Genomic DNA, 22,616 nt, shown 5'->3' on the forward strand with positions numbered 1-22,616 from the left:
GAAGCTTGTGATATGATGCTTATTTTAGGTGAATGTGATGGTCAATTTAGAGCAGCTGCAAGATTGTGGCGAGAACGATACCCAGATCGCGCTCCTCATTCGTACAAAGTGTTTTCTCGCTTAGCTAACCGAATTACCAATAAAGGTATTCTTCAACCGGATCACAATAAAGGTAGATAAATTCGACGCCAAGTTAGAGATGAAAGGATGCCGGAGATTCTTGCATCCGCTCAATTGCATCCCTGCCATTCATTAAGACGTACAGAAAGAGATTCTGGAATTAGTCGCAGCACGATCTGGCGAATTTTCCATGAAAACAAACAACCGTGGGGTCCTTATCTCTGTTGACACACACACATTCACACACACAAACACACAAACACACAAAGAGGTGTAAATCCGACCGTGCAACCTCCACCTTGGGTAATGCTAATGCCGGCGGTACCGTAACTTTCAACCCTCATAACTCGAAAAGTACTGATTAAAAAAACGTTTCATTATAGCGTTTTGGAAAGCTCTTGAGGTAAGCTACAAGAATATGCATTGAAAAATGGGGGTTTCCATTTAAGAAATTAAAGGTGACCTTTACGTGATCTTCAAACGACTATCCAAGGTCAAACCAATGACACCATCTTATGTGCCCCTCGAAGTTACAAAACTTTTGTCTGAAACATTTTTCTTTAAAATGTGGCGTTTACGAAAAAATCGGGTGAGACGGGTGGTCTGGGACACCCTGTATAGAAACACATGACATTTATTTATGTAGACTGAGAAAATAAAGTGGTGGAATAAACGAAGTTTTGGCTAAAAATAAACACAATTCTCTCAACCGTTTAGTCCAAGTGGACAAATGATAGAATTGCTGTGATTAGTTATCAATTGATTCGATGCTTGCAATTTGGTCAGTAACTATATCAATTATTGCGCCAACAATTCGTATAACTTCCTCCGTCCTGAAATTTGTACGCCAAAAGGTCTTTTTTTCCGTTGAGTGAATATGTGAATAAATTAAATTTATCTGTCACAATATTTAATATCTTTTTGAATGGAAGTGACTGTGTTGGTGTTTTATCAATGCAAGGTCATGTCGAAACAATACGTACCGATCTTTGTCGGTGGGCTGTTTAAGTTTAATCGGCCACTTTATCAGGACCCAGATACAACAACTGACGTGCTTCGAGACGCTACTGTACGTCGCCGTTTTCGTGTCCTCGCGGACCATGTCTCTCTCTATTTGCCGCAACAGAGCGTAGCACGCCATGTCCATCCATTCTTGAAGCTTGTCCCGAAATCGTTGCCGGATCTATTAAAAATGCGACCATCTCATGTTTCGAGGATAACGTTGACTCCCCGTTACATTTACGCAAGAACTACTGTTCAATCGATTCGACTTACCACCTTGCACTCGAATAGGTAGCTGGGCGATCTCATCAAAGAGAATCGCACTATTTCGTCAAGTTTCGTTATTAGCTGCGAAGAGAGATTCGATCGTTATCCTTATATGAAAAGATGACGAAAAGAACGGCGTCTTTTCTTCAATTATATTTCGTCTACGAATTAATGATAACAGTTTATTAAAGTTGGACATCTAATCGTCCATTATGTATGCTGTCGAACGCCAGTTTCTGTCAACATCGATGAGTTTAATAATTAAGTCTTTATCTGAAGAATTCTTAAACTTAGGTTAAAGTTTCACCGATGTACGATTGAGACGGGAAAAAGTGTTTAAGCTCGTCGCATTCCGGTCGAGTGCACTCTGTTGTTGTTCGGTTATCTATCTTTTTCGCTGTATAACGGATATAACAATTACAAAGATTTACGCACATAAATAACAGTGTAATATTTTCTGGTGAAGTTGCTCATATTAACTTCCTTGTCTTCCATGGACCACAAAAACACAAAAGTATTCATCTCTGATAAGCTACCGGGATCCGGCAATCCGTCGCAAGTCATGTACCTGATCCACTGAAAAGAGTTAGCCCGTTACACACTCGTTATTAACTCGTCGAATCTTGATGTTACATATGAAGAAGTTCGTTTGATAAAGCTGATAATGTGAAGCTAAAGATCCCATGTCAACGCGTTCCGAAGATAAATTTTCGCAAGAAAGAAAAGAAGAATTTTTTTCACTTCGGTAATATACTCTATACGCAGCGTTTCTGGCGATTCAGTCAAGAGCTCCTTTAACATACTTTTCGTCCCGTAAATATACAAAAGAAGAGAGGACGATGTTTACATTTTCCTCTTTCTCGGCATCAGTTACGTATTTCACGAAGGCGCCTTCATGATCCTGAAGGGCATGCCAGGTCTTTTCCAATTGAACTTCGCGCATTGCAGCCTCTTTCTCTTCGAGTGACACTTGTCTCTCTGCATTATACTTCTCCCATCGAATCTCTTCGTGCATGTCTTTGATTATCTGTGCCCTTCGAATGAATGCTTAATTAATATGCTGATAAATCACGCAAGGATAACGCGTGCGATTATAGGTACTCGCCGAGACATCAATTTTTTATTTTGATGCTGATCTATATTCGCACATGAATATCGTTTCGTGTAATCTAAGCAAATTGAATTTCATATCCTCGGTATTTCACCTGGTCTCCTCAGCTTCAACGGCTGCAGCCGCGGACGCCGCTTGCTCTCTTTCGAGAGCTTTGCGCGATTTCTTCCTCATCTTTTTGACTTTTGGAGGCTTCGTCTAAATCGAACGAAGTAATGATCCTTCACTTTAATGAAATCGTCATGTGAGAGCTACTATGACTTGTACCTACAAAGTTGCCAAGACATTACGAACTTATATAGTTGTCATATTATTGTCAATATATAATAAGTTAAAATATTGATATTGTCTTTTTTATGCACTTTCTTTCGATGTCTTTTTTGTGCAACGACAAAACACAATAATGTGTTCGAAGATGAACGTTGAAAATGTGGATACTAGTATATTAATATATTAAAATAAATTATTATAAACTGATAAAATTTTAGACAATAAAACTGACATGTAATTTGGCTTCTATATAGTTCAAGCACTTTTTCTCGGTGTAATTCAGAACTCGGTATAATTCAGCTGATAAAATAACCAAAAGTTGTCCAATGAGAAGACTTAACTTGGGATTATTTAAAAAAATTCTTATATTGGACATTGCATAGCGGCATTGGAAAGCATGACGGTGTAAAAATGAAATTACCTGTTTTGCAGTCCATTCCCCTATCTGAAACAAATCAATAGACGTTGTAGTGAGAATGAAATTTTCGTATCATTTGTGGGAGATATGTTAATAGATTTGATATGAATATAAATGATTGTCGTAACTTCTATTTAAAATTCTATCGCAAGACATAATTATACTTTCCAATTAATGTGTTTGAAAGGCTATTCAACAACGGAAGGATCTAATAGCTTGTGTGACAATTTATAATGGCAGGAAAGAAGGAAGTAAAAGCCATGAAATGTTACATTAAATAGCATAATTTGAAAATATGGATGAGCGTGATTATCCACTTTATTTACATTCGTGATATATTTGGTGAAAATTTTTAAGTTTTGACATGATTTTGTTGTGTTAATAAATAAAATATTAATTTTTAAATATTTATGTTCTTAAAAACACAACTTTTACTAGTCAAAACTATAAAATAAAGTAATTAATTTTATATAATGCCCAAGAATTATTTATTTAAAGTCAAATTTGACTTAAAAATCAAACCGAACTTCTCGATTGAATAAATTCATATATATATATATTGTAAAGGTTAAGAAAAAATTATATGTTTACTATTAAAGTAATTCTAGAACAACAAATTATCTTCTCCTTTCTTAGAAAAAATAAAATAATCAATTTCATTGAAATTTAACTTTTTACTAAATAAATAAGAGTAGCAGAATAATCTAACTAAACAAGGATTTACTAATAACGAGACACGCGATGGCTTCTTTGCTTCCGAAATTTGTGCATCTTCATCTTCCTCATATTCATCATACTCGGTTTCGGATTTCAAAAGTAAAGGTGCGTGGCTTTTGAAAGCCACCATCCTTGTCGTTCTCCTGATTGTTTCTTCATCTTTAGTTACGTCTTCGTTCTCTGCTTCAGTTTCTGCTTCGGCGGTTATATTTTTTTCAATGTCATTCCAAATAGAATCTCTATAAACGGAAGAATCTTGATAAAGAGAAAAGACCGGAAACTGAGTGATATTTAACGAGAACAAATAAGTCATTTAAATTAAAACTAAATTTAAGTTAACAAAATTAAACTTAAGTTGAAACTAAATTTATTAAATTAATAATTGATATATCTTATAGTTGTTATTCAGAGATTGTTATTTTTAATAGTAACAGCCATCGTACATTTTCATTTCATACTTCACATTGCGAGCGTCGTCATTGGAAGTTTTAACTTTTCTTACGGCTTGCATTATATTCGCAATATGCAAGACGTACTGATTTTTATTTACGATTAATCATCAAGAATAATCCATAAAAAATATTTTCATGGAGATCTCATTGTTGTAAATTAAGATTATCACGATAATTGAATGTGCAATATATTGTATTATAAAATAATAAAGAAATTGTCACATATCACTAAGTAAGCAAACAATTTTTGGAAACAATTTACAACTAAACCGTTGACGACGACTTTTGAGTTTTGAAAGCGAGGTTAAGAAAGAACGTGACAGATTTACACGCAGAACATTTAAGAATCGACAATTATCAAAAAGCAACGTAAGACAAATGTATAATGCATACAGGATGTATATGTGTGATGTCAATTAAGAAACATCCTCTATAGGTATGCATTATACATCATGTGAAAATATTTTTGTATTAAATCCACGTGTACATACACAGAAGAAGTTAATGTCGCAAACTTCTCATTGAAACAGTTGTCTGTTGTAGCAAAATATGGCTTCACGATATCTTGTGAATTGCATAATTAAATACGATTACATTCAACATGTAGAAAGATGTGCGTGCGCGCGTGCGTGTGTATGTGTATATGTGACATAATTTTAACTAGTATCGTCGAATTTCTCACTTCAAAAATTATTAAAAAATAATTACGCGACTCGTGTGACTATTGTTTATATAAATATAATTGTTTTTATTTTTAGTGACTTTAGAATGATTTGGATCGACAGAATCGCGAAAGCGCTGTTTGGCATCTTCTTAATGTGGATAAATTATGGAATCATTGTATAATAGCCTAATTAACCTTCATCGATAATTATAATTCGGTTGATATGCAACATTGGTGATAAGCATGTGATAATGATTATAAAATACAATATTTAATTTTTGTGATTAGCAGCACATAATTAGAACAGTAATGAAAGTTACAATTCCACCGTTTGCTTGTTTGCTGCTATTCCTGCGAACGCTCTGAGGATGGAGAGGGAGCGTCGATTCTCAGCGATGTCAGAGAGAGAGAGAGAGAGAGAAGGTCATGTGCACACAGGGACCCAACCACAGGTCGACGATGCTCCTCAGTGTGTCTCGAAACACGCGCGTGCATGCGAAGGTCAATGAGGTTCGAACGATTATATATTCCCTATACTCTGATAACTTAATTCTAGCACGAATGGATGGAACCCGATTGACCACACTCAAGAAAACTTCCAAATCGCGGCTGGTTAGTGGTGGTCAATTGCAACGTGGTCAATCGGGATTTTTCTTGGCTTTATTCTAACGCGATATATAGAGCGGTGAGATATATCTATATAATTCCTTCGGCTCCTCGAGCGCGAAGGGCGCGGTCGAGCAGCTCACTGCCGCGCCACCGCTACACTGCACAGTTTAACTACAGTTTAACTATATACTATCGGCCCCTTTGATGCGGAGGTAATCGATCACGTGAGGGTCAGCCATGTTACTGGCTCTATAAGAGCGCATAATTTGAACAATATTTAAAAAAAACGGATAAGCCCAGAAGAATGTCCCATAATGTAGTATCAATTAACGAACTATTTGTACTGATACACATCATACGTGATGCGAAAAAATATTTGTGTTTAATCGACGAATATATTTATTTCTAATTGAGAAACTGCATATTGAATATGCTAATATTGTTGCTGGCACAACAATGATTTCACGATATTTTGTGAATCGTTCAATTAAATATGGCTGATCTATCGCACATACTGTATGAAAGATAACAAATGTAGAAGTATTCACGTGTCATACAACATAGATAATTCCTGAGTATGTACGCAGTATATCGCAAACGTAAATTGTACATATCGCATTAATATTCGAAATACGTACTGCGATATTCAGAGAATTCATATTCCTACGTCCGAAGTGGTACATACTGAGAACTTCTACAAGATGACCCCAGTATGTTTTACTAAATATCTAGAATATCATATAACACATATTCGTTACAAAATAAGAATCCAACTGTAATAAAGTTTTTCTAGAATTCTAACAATGTAATATTATTTTTACTAATATTTATATATTATATATACTAATACGCATAATATTCTAAAACATCATATGAAATGGTGACAATTGGATATGTACCAGGTGTAGAAGTATGAAACCGGAATTTCCCTATAGTTAGTGCTAGCCATCAGTTTAGGGACCGTAAGACCGCTTCTGCAGCGCCATCATCTCCCTCTAACAGCTGACGAAGATTTTCAACACACGACAACCCAAGTTTTATATATCGGTATATTTTTCTATAACCTTAACATGTCGAGTTTTTTGCCTACGAACTACGGATTTGCGGACAGCATTGGTTTTTGTTATCATTTGAAGAAAACTGCTGAAGAATCGCATCGAATGCTTGTCGAAGCTTACGGTGAACATGCTCTCGGTAAAACACAGTGTTTCGAGTGGTTAAAAAAATTCAAAAGTGGTGATTTTGACGTGAGAAACGAAGAGCGTGGGAAAGCACCGAAAAAGTTCGCAGACAACGAATTGCAAGCCTTATTGGATGAAGATGATACTCAAACTCAACAAGAACTCGCGGATGAATTGAATGTGACGCAGAAAGCTGTCTCAATTCGTTTGAAAGCCATGGGAAAGATTCAGAAAGTGGGAAAATGGGTTCCGCATGAACTGAATGAAAAACAGCAAGAAAATCGAAAAACCACTTGTGAAATGCTGCTCGACAGATACAAAAGAAAGTCTATCGTATCATGACAGGTGATGAAAAATGGATATATTTTGAGAATCATAAGCGTCAGAAATCATGGGTGAATCCAGGCGAACCATCGACATCCACTGCAATCGTTTTAGAAAGAAGACAATGCTCTGTGTTTGGTGGGATCAGAAGGGTGTAATCTATTATGAGCTGCTAAAACCTGGTGAAACCGTTAACATTGATCGCTACCAACAGCAAATGATCGATTTAAATCGAGCATTGCGTGAAAAACGACCGGAATATGGAAAAAGGCAACACAGTCATTTTGCTCCATGATAATGCCCCATCACACACAGCAAAACGGGTCAGGGAAACGATCGAGGCGTTCAGTTGGGAAATACTAACGCATGCGGCTTATTCTCCAAACTTGGCTCCGTCCGATTATCATCTATTCGCATCAATGGGACACGCTCTCGCTGAACAACGCTTCAATTCGTATGAAAATGTACGAAAATGGCTCGATAGCTGGTTCGCTTCAAAAGAAGAATTATTTTTTTGGCGTGGCATTCATAAACTGCCGGAGAGGTGGGAAAAATGTATAAATAACAATGGACATTATTTTGAATAAAATATTTTTTATCATTTTCAAACAACAGACGTGTAATTTTTACAAAAAAATTCCGGTTTCATATTTCTACACTTGGTATATGCATCGGAAAAACATTGAATACATAAATGGATGACTTGTGGATTAATACGATATTCTATTATAATGTGAATATTGATGTGTGAGCGACGTCTATATAACGTTGCAGTTATAAGTAAGCTACAGTCAGAAGCGAAATAAACTGCTACTATTTGTTGTCTATTGTATATCGCGTTCAAATGCATCTATTGATCTTCTCTGCTCCTAAATAAAAAAAGGATATAGTTACCACATATAATATTTACGCGTCTTCTGTTTTCCATACTAATAAAAGCTTTCTGGTCATTTTTCACGAGTATCATTATAAATTTTAGGACATGGAGAAAAACGTAATAGATTAGACTACTTCGATACCGGCTTTCTATTCTGGAAGAAACGTTTTTATTACGGGTGCTACAGGATACGTAGGGAAAGTGTTGATAGAAAAACTGTTGAGATCGTGTTCCGATTTAGGAGAGATATTTTTATTAATACGCCCGAAGAGAGGTGCGAATTTAGACGAGAGACTTCGACAGCTGCTAGCGAACCCGGTAACTTCCGCAGATGTGACCAGCGATCTCGTAGTATCATTTAATCACGCGTTGTTTGCTTTAGTTATTTGATACACTGCGGCATGAGCAATCCAATCGTTTCGACAAATTGATTCCCGTAGATGGTGACATTGCCCTTGAGGGCTTAGGTTTGTCAACTGTCGACAGAAACATCTTAATCGAGAAGACATCCGTCACATTCCATATAGCGGCAAATGTGAAATTCGATAATACTTTAAAAGATGCTGTCTTCAAGAATGTGCGAGCAACGAGGGATATTTGCGTTTTAAGCGAACGAATGAAAAATCTCATAGTAAATATTTAACAATGAATATTTAACAGAATTTTAGCGTGTGCACATGTGTGAGTGAAAAAGTGATTTTTAATTTTTCTTTTTATGAGAAATTGCGTTAAATCCAATTGCACAGAGATATTAACTACCAGATATCCGATCTTTACTTCTTCAAGGTTCTAGTATACGTCAGCACAGCTTACGCTCAAATCGACAAATTAGTCATTGATGAAATTGTGTATTCAATAGAATTCGATTGGAGGAAAACAATTCATATTGTCGAGACTTTGGATGAAGATATATTGGAGGGGTTTAAAGCAAAGTAAGCATGAAATGTTGTTTCGATGTGCACACCATATATACGTGTATAACGTATTAAATATATACTGTGTGTTTGAATAATTCATAATATATTTGAGAGAATGATTTTATAACGCAATTCTCATATTGATATACAAATAAACTTATCTGAGACGATACTTATTCAACATCGTCAACAATCGTTCGTAGTATTTAGAATAATGTAATTCTCATCGAAATCGAAAATACCTTAAAGTGGAATTATTTGCAGGTACATAGGCACGATACCAAATCATTATGTATTTACTAAGAAGCTCGCGGAACAAGTGATAACCGATTACTCTGGAACGTTACCATGCGTAATTTACAGGCCGTCTATAAGTACAGTTTTGCGAACAAATATATACATATTCCAACTATAGAACATACCATTGTGTGCAATTGTGGCGTGACGCGTTGCCATCATTGAATATTCTCTTCTAATTAAATTCTCGTGCACAGAATCTCGTAAAATATAAATAACTTTTAGATTTTACATTAATCATTTTTCAATGAGAAAAAGTAATGTTAACGCGTTAATATCCTCTCTACTGCTGAAGATCAAACTTCATACAACGAAAATGAATTAAAAAATGTCACGTTTCTCCTCAGAGATGATGACTTTTCAAAACTTTCTTTTTACACGGTCTCCTCTATATTTCCGAAAGCTCATATGTTTTCAGTCGAGCTTTTTGCCACGAATCTTTATTTTCATTGCCGTTAAAAAAATATTCTTCACAAATTATCTTTCGATTTAGTCGGCTCAACGTTAAAAGAACCTGTGAAAGGATGGATAGACAATTTCAACGGCCCGGTGGCATTATTTACCGCTGTTGGAAAAGGAATACTGAAGGTGCTACACACGGATCCAAACATACGGAATAATTACCTACCGGTGATAGATGTCGTCACCAAGATTTTGATCGCTGCGGCGTGGAAGCGTGCAACGAAAATGACGTAAGTTATGATATTCCAAATGAATATCGTGCACTGTTTTAAGAATCGAAAAGATCTTTAGAATGAAAAAAATACGAGCAGTTTTTGCATATTATTTACCTAGCTTTTTGTCGGCCAAGTCAAGGTAACGAGATGTTTTCAATTTTTACCAGTAATACGCGAAACGATCTTCCACTTGTGTACCACTGCGCGAATAACCAATTTATGAATGTGACGCATTCGATGGTGTTGGAGATTGGTATGAACGCTTTGAAAAAGTATCTTCTGGATATCATCTGGACTCCTAACGTGCGCTTGATAAAGAGCTACTTCTTCTACCGTCTGTTAGTGTTAATGTTCCATGTAATGCCAGCCTTGGTCATTGACGGATTTCTACGATTGTCAGGCCGGCAACCGAGGTGAGATCTAAATCTTGCAGTTTCTGCATTGATCGATTTTGCAAGCGCATGCAGGAATATATTCGCTATTGAAACGGAAGGCGAAGTTCCCTTGAATATGTAAGAGAGACCGGGGGACAACTTGGAACAATTGTAATATTGTTCATGCGAGTTTTCTTAATTTATTATTATGTGAGAAACGCCAGAAAAGCATTGCAAAATATTCCTTTTGAAATGCAGGACAATTTTCTGAATTTTAAGAGAAACATTATGCAATTTTTTTTTTCACTGTTTCTCTCACAATGAAAACGCAGAAACGAAATGCATGATCGACATATCCACTGAACCGATTTGACACCACTTTTTCAGATTGCTGAAAATACAAAGGAAAATTTTCGTATTTAATCAAATTCTTGCGTACTTTACAACGAACGAATGGAATATACGAACTGAGAAAACGTTAAGTTTGTCATATGAAGTGCTAACTGACGATCAACGAGAATTCGAATATATGACAGACTTTGTTAATAAGGACTTGGATAAGACAAAATACTTTGAGTAAGTGAGAAACCTATTGTGTTTTTTCATTGGAACTTGAGACGCAAGTTAACTCGCCGATATATGAAATTATCTTTTCTTGTTTCTTGCAGAAATTGCATAATTGGAACTAAAATGTATCTTCTGAACGAACCTATAGATCAAGAGGACGCAATGGATCGTACTATAACAGGTGAAGTCATGGAAATACTCGATTTTTAATTTTATGTAGGGCCCTGAATTTCTCCTCACTAATTAAATTTCTTCCACGATTCAATTTTTTTATAATAATATAAACGACGTTTCTTGAACGTCTATATTGCTAAAGCAATAACTATAACAGTTAACTCTTTTAGATATTTCGGGCACTATGCATTAACGTGAAAAATATTAATTTCCAATTTTCGAAATTGTTATCACTTGATTAATAGACAAGATTTTTTAAGAGTGAAAATATTCAATGTGATTCGTGACCCTCTGTGTGATCGTTATTTACATAAATATAATTTGTCTTTGTCCCGATAATTTCAGAATAGTTTGGATCGACAGAATCGCAAAAGCGTTCGGCATCTTCTTAATATGGAAAATTTACAGAATCACTATGTAACCTGATTTTCACCACTGATTACAACTCAATTACGATATCCATTATTGGAAACCCGGTATATAATTTTGCAGTAAACATCTAATTATTAAAAAAAAAATTTATATTTACGATTAATACATAACAATGTAAAGTTGAAACAACAAAAAGCAGATATATTTTCAAGCAAGTATCGCGTTGTATTACATAATGTTTGAATTCTTATTCAATAAATTAATACATTAGAAAAATCGTCTTTTCTTTCTCGGGCACTGTTATGCATTACACAAATCCAAAAAAAATTCGAAACGTGTAACTTTTTCTTAAAACGCTTCGACATAGAAGTCAAATAAAAAATGCGTTCGGAACGAAGTAATGTGTAAGATGCAGGGAGCTGTATGGACGAGAAGCAAGACGAGAAAATTCACCGGAGGGTATATTTAAAATTTCTTTCTTTCGAAAATACAAACTAGAGATATCGAGCTCGTACTCAGCGTCCGGATGTGTGTGTATTGCACCATGGGAATCGCTCTGCCAAGGTATCGTCGAGCGAACTGTTTCTCTCATCATCGACACAGATCGACCTCAAGACACAGTGTGTGTTACAAGTGTTACGTCAAAGGAGAACCATCCGAGAGAAAGGTTTCTTTCCGCAGAAAGACCATGCTGCGTTATATATTTGGACAAAAAAGAATTCGTACTTTGAGGCCAGCCGGTTATATTTCACTCGTATTACTTATGCATCTAATCTATCTGAGAAAAACAAGGATCTGAGCGTTTGTACTATATCAAGGAATTTGTATGTCTTCCCGTCGTCGATCGATCACCCGTGTTAACGTATCCCGTCGAGAACTCGGTAGTTACACGCAATTACGCGCACAAACACTCGTAGCGCACGCGACAAGGCGCCGATTAGACAAGCTAAAACGACTAAACGATAGTCCGCTGGAGATTCTCTCTATTTCTTTTTCTTTTATCTTCGTCTTTAAAACACCAGACTACTTACTGTGGCTGTCCATTGTTTAATGATGTCAGAAGCGAAAAAACGCATGCTAAGATTTTTGCGTTATACATTAAAAAGATACATTCACAAGATGATATTTGTGATCAATTCAGCACACTTGTAAAATTAGACAAACATTTTTCTTTTATTCAAACAATCGATAAATAGTCGTAAAATTAACAGAGACAAAATTATGATAAAAGAGGTTAAAAAAGGAAGGTTCTGTGTTGAGTTAATTTTTCGGCTATTTATTGATTGTTCGAATAAAAGAAAAATGTTCATCTAATTTTACAAGTATACTGAATCGATCACAAATGTAATTTTGTGGATATATCTTTTTATTTGAAAAGACATAGCGAGTAGTCGGGAGCCTTAAATGCACAATAGCGATGCGCGTTGGTTCATGCAAAATCACACACGCGTTAATCGCTCACACTATACGCTATAAAAAAATTATATCCTACGTTCGATGCCGCGCTGGAAAATACGGCAAACGACGGAGAACGAAGAATATATAAGGAATAACGCGCGACGTGTGCGCCCGTTTTTCTTTTTTTGCATGAACCAATCGAGACACACATACACACACACAAAATGTATATATGTATGTATATACAGGACGTCCTGGATTTTCGTGACTTTTGATTTTACCGAAAGAGTTCTCTGAAGAATTTCAAGTCAACTTTTCCTCAATGGAAATGTCGAGGCACCAATAATACACAAATTTCATAAATGGATAAAAAATTATTTTCTCCGATTTATTTTAAACGGACTTTAACAAAATTTTAATTTGAGGCTTGGCTAAAAAGATGTTGAAGACTGAAAAGTTGTCATAAATAATGACCTCCCTCGATATTTTTGCTTAGGAAAAATTAAATTGTTTATCTCTTGATAAAATTAAAAGTCGCGAGAACTGGGACACTCTATATGTATATGTGTGTAGATTCTATTTGCACACCACGGAAACCGAGATTTTTCGAGTTTGGGACACCCTGCGTGTGTATGTGTGTGTATATATATACATGTATATAGTTACACTTGCATTCGAGGTATCTTCGCATCTTGCGACGAGACGTCGATCGAATTCGCTTCTTCGTGTGCTCTATATGTGGTTTGATATAAATAATTAAAAATTATGACACACTGCATAGAAAAATATGGTTCTTCATTGCCATCCCTGCTTCTAAGTGACTCGCGTATTCGAGTCACATCGAAGTCTCGTGTACTCTTTTTAGATTTTTTTGTTTTCCGCTACCCTTGTCGAGTAATCGTGTCACATGTGATGATTAATTTAAGAAAATCGCCTCTACATTATCCATTCTTCTCAACGGTACGTACGTACATTCGATGCTCGGAACAAACGAATCGACTGAAAGTATTGACGAATCAACGAGACGGCGATAAAGAGACTTGAAATTAATTACGCGCCATATGTTACTAAAAAAAAAAAGGAAAGAAGAGAAAAGAAGAGAAAATGTGTCATATTACAATGTACAATTGTCTTCGTTTCGAGCAACGATTACAAAGGACCAAGAAAAGATCTTACATTCGAACAGTACATCGTGAAATAACGAATTATCGTACAATTGCGAGAAGAACGCTTAAAGAATATGGAACGTTTACATATCATTTATGTGATTCGTCGTCGAATGGAAGTCGTTGCCAACTCGAGAAGTCGTTCACGGCTTTCTGGGGTTTCACATAAAAACTATTAAGCGCGTCGCAAGAGAATTGGATCTTGTTTTCTCCATTGTGTTTACCACTAGTCTTTTTACTATTTTATCATTATTGTTATTAGTATTATTATATTTTCGGTATTAATATCATTATTATTATTATATTATTATTATTATTATTGTTGTTGTTGTTGTTAATATTACTATTATGATTATTGTAGTGTTAGTATTATTATTATTATTATTACAGTACATCTATAAAATCCATATTCTTAATTAACCACTTCTAATCGAGATGAAGGAGAATCAAGTCCAACCGATATCTCCAGTTTGCTCGAAACTGAACTGCGCGCCCAACGACAGATTTTCCGTACAAATATAACGACCCTTTTTTTTGCAGTCAATCCCGATTTTTTTTTCTCGCAATATTTGAAAATCAGTAAGTTCAACAAGTAGCACACTACAAGTTAATCTCCAAAGCAAGAAGAGACGTTAAAACCGAACAGAAAATGTTCCTTCTGGAAATATTGATTGAATACGTAATATACACGTGATGAATCGTATTTGTTCAGTAATCTCCTGAGTCACAGTATTTATTCTGTTAAAGGAACAAAAGGAATTCACTGCATTCCGCGTAGACGGAAGACGTATTTCACAAAATGGAGATGTATCGAGATTCGTCCCAAGATTTGTCTCGTGTGAAATGCTGTACGAAAAGAACGAAGGACACAAAATCGACAAAACCGACGGCTGCTCGAACAACGCGGAGGCGGATAAAGTATACACGCTGTTCCGAAAACAGAGAGGCACACGCGCCGCTTCTTTTTTTTTTAGATCTTAGATCTTACGATGGTGAATTATATGGGTGCGGGAAATCCAGCGCAATACAAAAAGGCACCGGAAAAGTATATCCTTTCTTTAGAAATGCATCAACTATTATTTTTTTCTTCGTTACTACAGGAACATCACTACAACTATAGCTCGACGAAACGGTCGATTGTATAGCTATATAATAATCAACGGTCCGCTTCGTCGAGGTTGGAAATAGGTTCTTTTAACTACCCTTCAAAATAGACCTTCTTGAGCCACTCATTTTGTTTGAACAGTCGAAGACGTGTGTCGAACTTTGGAAATATCTGCTTCTCCCAACTTCTTCCTCTTGCCATCTCTTTTATAAATTCTAAAGCTATTCCTCATTAAATCTTTGCATAATCCACCTACATCATCGTAAAAAAAAAACAAATTACTTTCCTCAAAAAAACTTATATCGACGCTTGCGCGTATTCTCATCGTTTTTTCATCGCGTATCGGGATATATGAAAACTCGCACACTTTCTCACACAGTTACATGTTTTTTTTTCTTTTTTTCTTTACAAAAAAAGTCATTTCACGGAATATTTTAAATCGTCAAGCTTTACTATGTTATTATCTAAGTCCCTTGAATTAAAAGAGTATTAAAGGCTACATTTTATTCAACATGTTTAGTGCCCGCAAGTGTTTCTTGTTCGGCATCGCTTAAATCTTGGAAAAAGCCATGAAGATGCCCCTATATTGAATGAAACAAGTCTTGGCTATTCTATCATTTGTATCAAAGAAAAGTGCGCGGCATTCAATATACTCCATGTACAATGCTTCTCTTCCTCTTCTCTGCTTACGATATAATTAGATTTTGTATACAAACTTACTCGCTAACGTATAATCTAAGACATATTCTCTGCCTTAAGATACAAATACATGGCAATGAATTTTCAATACAATTTGATCTTTTACATACGACTTTTAGCACGCATGTGTGTGTATGTATGTATGTATATATATTATATAGACATACGCACACATACATATATATTCACCATGTATGCAATAATTTTAGCATATATCATTATACTTGAGGTCTGACAAAACCTGAATTTTCTGTGTTACTTGTCCGACGTTTCATGCTAGAGATATGATGCGACGATAAATAAATAGAAAGATACGTACGCAAACGATTTTTTAAAGTGTCAGCAAATGTAATGTCTAAAATATCGCGCGAGCTAATGCAAGCGCATAGTGCCCAGCTGCACATAATGTCATAATGAGTGCATGCTTGCGCGATTTTTATCGGAAATGCAAAATGTAATACAATGATACGTTTTTTTTTTTTTTTTTTAAATAACTCCCGACAATTTTCTACGAAATTACTGAGTTACGATACATCCAAATGAAAATTGTATATATTACAAAATATCATAATGCCGATTATTATTCTGCTAATAATAGAACTTCTCCGACGAAAAGATATAATACTGAATTTCTATTTTCTTTATAATGATCACATCATATTTCTAACATCTTGCGTTACAATATATGCATGTTTATACAATACATATAGACATGTCCGATGTTATTTTACGATAATATCTATACGCGACTTATATATATATATATATATATATAGTATATGTTCACACACACACACATATATATATATGTGTTCACACATATACATGTTCATATATGTATATATATATATAGTATATGTTCACACACACACACATATATATATATGTGTTCACACATATACATGTTCATATATGTATATATATATATAGTATATGTTCACACACACACACATATATATATATGTGTTCACACATATACATGTTCATATATGTATATATATATATAGTATATGTTCACACACACACACATATATATATATGTGTTCACACATATACATGTTCATATATGTATATATATATATAGTATATGTTCACACACACACACATATATATATATGTGTTCACACATATACATGTTCATATATGTATATATATATATAGTATATGTTCACACACACACACATATATATATATGTGTTCACACATATACATGTTCATATATGTATATATATATATAGTATATGTTCACACACACACACATNATTATAATAACAATAATGATAATTAAAACATAAGTAAATCGCTAATTAAAAAAAACAATATGTAAAAATATTCATGATAGGTTTGAGTTAGCTGTACGATTTGCAGAACAAGTAAAACAAAATCACAGAATCGTCGAATTTTGCCTCTTAGAACAGTAATTTTGATTTATTCACTGCTCTGTCACATACATAATGTCTCAGATCTTTACATGTAATTTAATGATAATAATGATGACGCTAGTAGTAATAAGACGTAAGAATTATTATCGTGATAACGATAATGAAAAAAAAATAATACAAAAAATATAATAATTTTTTATGTATAATATAACGTTGATTATAAAATATCTGAATAATGTATAGCGAAAAAAAAAGAATTGGAAAAAGTAATTTAAAAAATGATGGCACAAACATTAATACTAAAATGAAGCCGAAGGTTATAACCTTAAAGGCAACCTGACATGATTACAACAGATATTCTCTGTGGGAAACAATCACAGTCTATGAAGATTTACGATGCGTGGATAAATATAAAAATTAAAAACTAATTCGTAATTAAAAAAAAAAATCATAGTATTACGTCACATATCTATGAAATAAAACTTACATTATAATCAGTACTCAATGTATATAACGAATATAAGAAGACCAACGAAAAATATGTATAAAAACAATGTAAAAAAAGTAATATAAAAGACTAATTAAGCTTCCAAAGTGTTTAGTACGATAAATCGCAAAGGAAAGTAACGATGAATTTGCCTGAGCAAGCACGCCCGTACGCAGTACGTTATATATATACATACGTAAAAAATGTGTATATATATATATATAAATATATAAGTAAAAAATTTCGAACTATATCGTAAAATATAAAATACTGTCAACTTTATATATAAAAGGAACAGAAAGTTTTAATGAAACGAAATATAATTTTTATCGACTGCGAAATATTGCTATGCTTTTGTCGCTTTTTTTCTGTCTCATAGAGCATAGTAGTCGTATTTAAAAATTTTATGATAATATACATTATCCTTTAAACGGGCACTAAAATTTCAAGCAAATATCTGCTTTCAGAAAATAAACAAAAGATGACGATTTCTAATCGGTGGGTTGACTCGTCTACGTTCGTATTAGAAATATCGCTCTACGCATCGTATAATTCCTATTTCCTTTACATTTGCACACTCGTTACCATTTAACTAGAAATCAAAACAAATTTACAACCACCGCGAAAATGACAGAATAACGTTCCAACGCAATGATATAAGAAAGAAAAATAAAAAAAGAGTGTCAATTATTTTCTTTTTCTCTCACTTTCACACTCTCTCCTTTCCTTTCTCTCTATCTCTCTCATCGGTCAGCTTAGTTTCTATATTAACACCGATCTTTCATAAAAATATCTTTTTTTTTTCTTCATCGTACACAACGTATGGCAAGAGTCTTTGACTTACAGTCAAACCGCGTCTACTCTAGAATATTTCCGTGGAAAATTAGTATTCTCTCCCACATGTGTACTTTTGTTTGTGCTATAAGGAGCTTCTATGTCTCTGCTTTATACCTTATGTATTATTACGTGTAACTCTGTGGTGGAAACAATACTGGCAATAAAAGTCGCGAACGGGACGAACATAAGAGCGCGCGCGCGCGACAGTTGAGACTCGAAAAAAAGAAAAAAGGGGGAATGACATGGCACATGGTTACATGGATGAAGAGACGAGACATAGGAAGCTTCATCCGGAGCACACACGCACATATGCGAGTACGTTTCATATATAAAAGTCACTAGTTTCCAAAGAATGAGTCAGTCGAAGCTACCTATCGACGGCGACACGACGATCAGTTAGCGTGTTGGTGTTACCTCTTCGCCGAGGTCTTCCCCTCGTCTCAGAAATCTTTAACGTGTCCCAAAAAGCTAAGCTCGTGCGACTGATAATGACTGGATGTAGCGAGCGGCGCGACGGTCGATTGATGCGCCACGTTGACCGCCGTTAAATGATGATGATGCAGCGAATGATGAGTAGTATGCGTGTGAAGAATATTGTTCGGATGGGGAACCTGGAAGTTCCCTGGTGGCGGGGCTCAGGACAGGAGGGGACCCGGGTGCCCACCCGGAAGAACGGACGACGTTGATACGGTAGTCGTTTGCATATTCGAAACATTATTTTGTTGTTGATTCTGTTGCGTACCTACGGACACAGCGAAGCGTTATAAAGGAAGGCAGACAGTTGACTCACGCCAATCGTATGACGGACTTCTTACCAGCGTTCTGACTCAGTTCCGCCTTCACTCTTCTCGCGATGTGACTTCTAGTGTGCTTCCGTAAATGATCCTTCCGGTAGAATCCCTTACCGCATTCCGTGCACACGTGCCGTTTCTCACCGGAATGTATTACAAAGTGTAACGTCAGCTGCTCCTTTCTCTTAAAAGCCTTCAAGCAGACGGTGCAAACGTAAGGCCGCTCGGGATTGTGGCTTTGTTTGTGACGCGTTAGATGGTCCTTCCGCTTTAGACCGGCGCCGCATATGTCACAAACGAATCTTCTCTCCAGGGTGTGGCCCAACAGGTGCTGTTCCAACAATTCTCGTTCCGGATACGCCATGTGACACTCGGGGCAGCAGTATAACGTCGAGCCGTCCAGCGCCGTCGTCAGACGAATCTCGCCGGGTTTCGGACGTGGCTTCTTCTCCTTCGGCGTCTTCTTCTTTTTCTTTTTCTTATTGTTCGGTGACATCATTATATTAGGCGTCGTTGTGGTGGCCACCGCCACCGAGGTCGTTTGCGCCATTTCGGACTCTTTCTTGATACTTTCGGCGGAATACTTGAGAAAGTGGTGCAAGCTCAACGGTAAAGTACTGGCCGGCAAGTGACTGAGATAGTCAGCTACGGTAGATCCGGGAGTGGCGAGCGATTGCCATGTAGCGGGCATAGTAGCTGGTGTTTGAGTGTGCGCGTGCTGTTGATGTTGGTGCATTGTGTAATCCTGCTGAGCACCGTTTGTGGCAGTTGTCTCTCCGTTGCGTTGTTGTTCCTCGGCTTTCTTCTCCTTGTTCTTGTCCTTGTCTTGAAGAAGATTGCAAACATCTTGCTGATTTATGGTTTCTGTGGATTGCTACAACGGAAAGTGCTGTGTTATCCTGCTTTGGTTTTCTTAAGAACAACCAATTTGATACTGCTTATTGGTAATTTAATCTATCGATACTCGGAAAAGTTGCCGAGAGAATGATTTTATAAATTAGGAAAATGAGGTCAATTTCTCCAAGCTCTTACACTACTGTCACAGATATATGGCCGAAAATATTCTGTATCCAAAAATAAACTTTCTCTGCGGTATAGTTGACCTTACCTGATGATACGAACGTTTCTCCTGCATTCCAGGCGAGTTGGTGGGCCGTTGTTGAACAGATTGAGCCTGAGAGTATGGCACGTTTGAATAATGGTGAACATTACTACTGGGATAGCTGGCTTTGTTGTTCATCATCACTTGCGACTGAGCAGATTGTACGGCGTTGTTCTCAGGACGGTACTTTCCCATCACCGGCACTCCGATCGGAGGCTGGTTGGGAAAATGATTGGCGTAGCGCGCGCCTGCACCGCTGGAACTGTCGGTCGCGAACTGATGGATACTCGGTATTGTGGTAGGAAAGTGGCCTCCAAACGGCGAGAAATTCATTGCAGACCGTCAATAGAACTCATATACCTGAGAAAGCAAACGTCGCTCTTGAGCGGAATCGACGTGTGAGGTTACTTCAGGAGTTACGTTCTGTACGCGAAAGAAAGATAGCGCACACCGACGACGACGACGACGACCGCTCACAGAGTCTGTCTGTCAAACGATACACCGGACTGATGTTGCGCGCTCATCAACGAACGCATTCAGTTTTCGTTCAGTTACCGTCATCATCATCGTCGTCGTCGTCGGCGACACGACGGCGGCATCTCGGTAGCTGACGCGATGCTCGCCAAGACGCGACTACGTCGAGTTGCGCCGACGACGTCGCACCGAGAGCGCGGCGCCCGCTTGTATTTACTCACAACGATGTCCCTCTCCCCATGTTTCTTCGCCGTACCGGATCCTTTCCTCGGAGGGGGATCTCCGTGATACGACAGCGAGCGCGGGAGCCGATTTTTCTCGCGCACAAGAGGATACCGGGGAGAGAGAGAGAGAGAGAGACGTGCCGGTAGACAAACACGCCACCACCACCGCGTCGACTAGCGTCTGTCACAATGAGTACGGGGGGGGTACGCCGGCTTCCTTTGTAACGTCGCTCACACACGCCGCCGTTCACGTTTGACACACTCGCTAGCCCGACGGCCCCACGCCAAGGGCGCACCGCGCGGATGAACGACGGCAGCTTTTGCCCCCTTTCGATTTGATCACGCGCAAGCGACGACACAGTCTCTCCACCGAGTTACGCTCAGGAACATGACGGAAAAAAAACACGAGGAAAAAATAATCGGCCGAGATGAAGACAACCGTGGGCGATGCACGGAGGGGAGGCCAATTGTCAAAGGGGGGTGGGGCGGGGCAGGGGATGCATGACGCCAGGGGACGCAAACGCCACCCTTCTCCTCCCACCTTTCTCTCTCGCGCCCGATACTAAGTCGATACCGTGCGGCGCTCCACACCACCGCACCAAACTCACTCACTCACTCTCTCTCTCTCTCTCTCTCTCCCCGTGTGGACGGAGAGGAGAAAATGGCTGTGCGTATGTTTCGTACGATCTCTCGCGCACTGCACGCTAGCTTGCGACCGATCCTAATGATCACCGGCCGTCGTGCGATTTCGCTCTCAGCACTTACCGCTCGGTAACCTCGCAACCCGCGCTCCAGCTCGCCTGGATTGTTTCTTCGCGCAGCCGACTGTCACCGGGAGAGATCCCTCGTTGTTCGTATATCGTTGACACCTGTCCTTCAAGCCGGCGTCCCCATCCCACCCATCCGCCCTCTACTGTGCCAACCTCTTAACTATTTTTTCTCTCTCCCGGGTCACCCGACTCCAGACGCGGGCAGCGCGCCGCGTCACGTCGCGCTTCTCCCCCCTCCCCATCCTGGCGCTCCGCTCTCATCGCGCCGAAAATGCCCGAATCGCACATCGGATTTTTCATCCCGAATTCTTCCCGCCCGACCGCTGTCTCGTTCGTTTCCTCGCTCATTGCCGCGCGGCGGTATATTTCGTCGTGTGAGAAACATACGTCGACGTGGCCTCCTTCGTCTACCTATAAACAGGACTGTGTGTTGACGCAATGAGCAAGGAGAGAACGTGCTTTTGTATTAAATGTATTTATTTTAGTTTCTTCTGCAGTATTAATGTAAGTAACAATGAAAATGACTTACGTGCTAGTCGTCTAACTACGATAATTATAGCGCTATAATATTATGATAATAAAATAATAATATTTCTTGTACAATTATACCCATTGCCTTTAATTGCGATACTGTAAGAATTTCTGTTGTATACATACACCTTTATCAAAGAGCTTTTTTTTTTCAGGTGAATCACGATCTGTCGATTATCATTCATTATTTCGCGTTCTTTTTATGCTGCATACACGGTAATAAGCATGCATGCATCACCATTCGACCATGTAAAACCAAC

General features: G+C 37.4%; 2 protein-coding genes and 1 pseudogene across 11 annotated transcripts in view; 1 reads left to right on the top strand and 2 right to left on the bottom strand.

The window, feature by feature from the left end:
• LOC106752108 (protein CASC1-like) overlaps positions 1 to 5,773 on the bottom strand; it is a 14,205-nt gene extending 8,432 nt beyond the window's left edge. For 4 of the 9 annotated variants that reach the window (XM_014633529.1, XM_014633526.1, XM_014633521.1 and 1 more), the window contains exons 1-7: positions 5,342 to 5,773; positions 3,192 to 3,215; positions 2,595 to 2,767; positions 2,237 to 2,423; positions 1,825 to 1,965; positions 1,396 to 1,470; positions 1,104 to 1,303 (exon numbers count right to left, since the gene is read on the bottom strand). In XM_014633529.1, the coding sequence (XP_014489015.1) occupies positions 1,104 to 1,303; positions 1,396 to 1,470; positions 1,825 to 1,965; positions 2,237 to 2,423; positions 2,595 to 2,674 (683 nt within the window). In that variant the 5' untranslated portion in view covers positions 2,675 to 2,767; positions 3,192 to 3,215; positions 5,342 to 5,773. Of the gene's footprint in view, positions 1 to 1,103; positions 1,304 to 1,395; positions 1,471 to 1,824; positions 1,966 to 2,192; positions 2,424 to 2,594; positions 2,768 to 3,191; positions 3,216 to 3,912; positions 4,145 to 4,848; positions 4,984 to 5,341 lie in introns of those variants that run through there. The other 5 variants (XM_014633522.1, XM_014633524.1, XM_014633523.1 and 2 more) reach the window with 5 other exon arrangements.
• Positions 5,774 to 6,331: 558 nt separating this feature from the next.
• LOC106752097 lies at positions 6,332 to 11,488 on the top strand (annotated as a pseudogene).
• A 6,396-nt stretch (positions 11,489 to 17,884) lies between these two features.
• On the bottom strand, positions 17,885 to 21,956 carry LOC106752118 (zinc finger and BTB domain-containing protein 49-like). 2 transcript variants are annotated; one of them, XM_014633568.1, is made up of 4 exons: positions 21,821 to 21,956; positions 20,364 to 20,717; positions 19,280 to 20,129; positions 17,885 to 19,206 (listed from the first exon to the last, which is right to left on the bottom strand). In XM_014633568.1, exons 2-4 carry the CDS (start codon positions 20,688 to 20,690, stop codon positions 19,100 to 19,102), a joined length of 1,284 nt encoding a protein of 427 aa, XP_014489054.1. In that variant the 5' UTR covers positions 20,691 to 20,717; positions 21,821 to 21,956; the 3' UTR covers positions 17,885 to 19,099. The 2 variants fall into 2 exon arrangements, with proteins under 2 accessions (XP_014489054.1, XP_014489055.1); XM_014633569.1 differs by lacking the exon at positions 21,821 to 21,956 and adding an exon at positions 21,053 to 21,410.
• Positions 21,957 to 22,616: the final 660 nt, after the last annotated feature.

Source organism: Dinoponera quadriceps, unplaced genomic scaffold, assembly GCF_001313825.1.
Source record: "Dinoponera quadriceps isolate SergipeBrazil2010 unplaced genomic scaffold, ASM131382v1 scaffold365, whole genome shotgun sequence".
Classification (NCBI taxonomy): domain Eukaryota; kingdom Metazoa; phylum Arthropoda; class Insecta; order Hymenoptera; family Formicidae; genus Dinoponera; species Dinoponera quadriceps.

Coding starts and splice junctions, on each gene's coding strand:
- LOC106752118 (XM_014633568.1), bottom strand. CDS start 20,690: ATGAATTTCTCGCCGTTTGGAGGCCACTTTCCTACCACAATACCGAGT. Junction 20,130..20,363: donor AGAAACGTTCGTATCATCAG/GTAAGGTCAACT, acceptor TTTCCGTTGTAG/CAATCCACAGAAACCATAAA. Junction 19,207..19,279: donor GGAACTGAGTCAGAACGCTG/GTAAGAAGTCCG, acceptor CTGTGTCCGTAG/GTACGCAACAGAATCAACAA.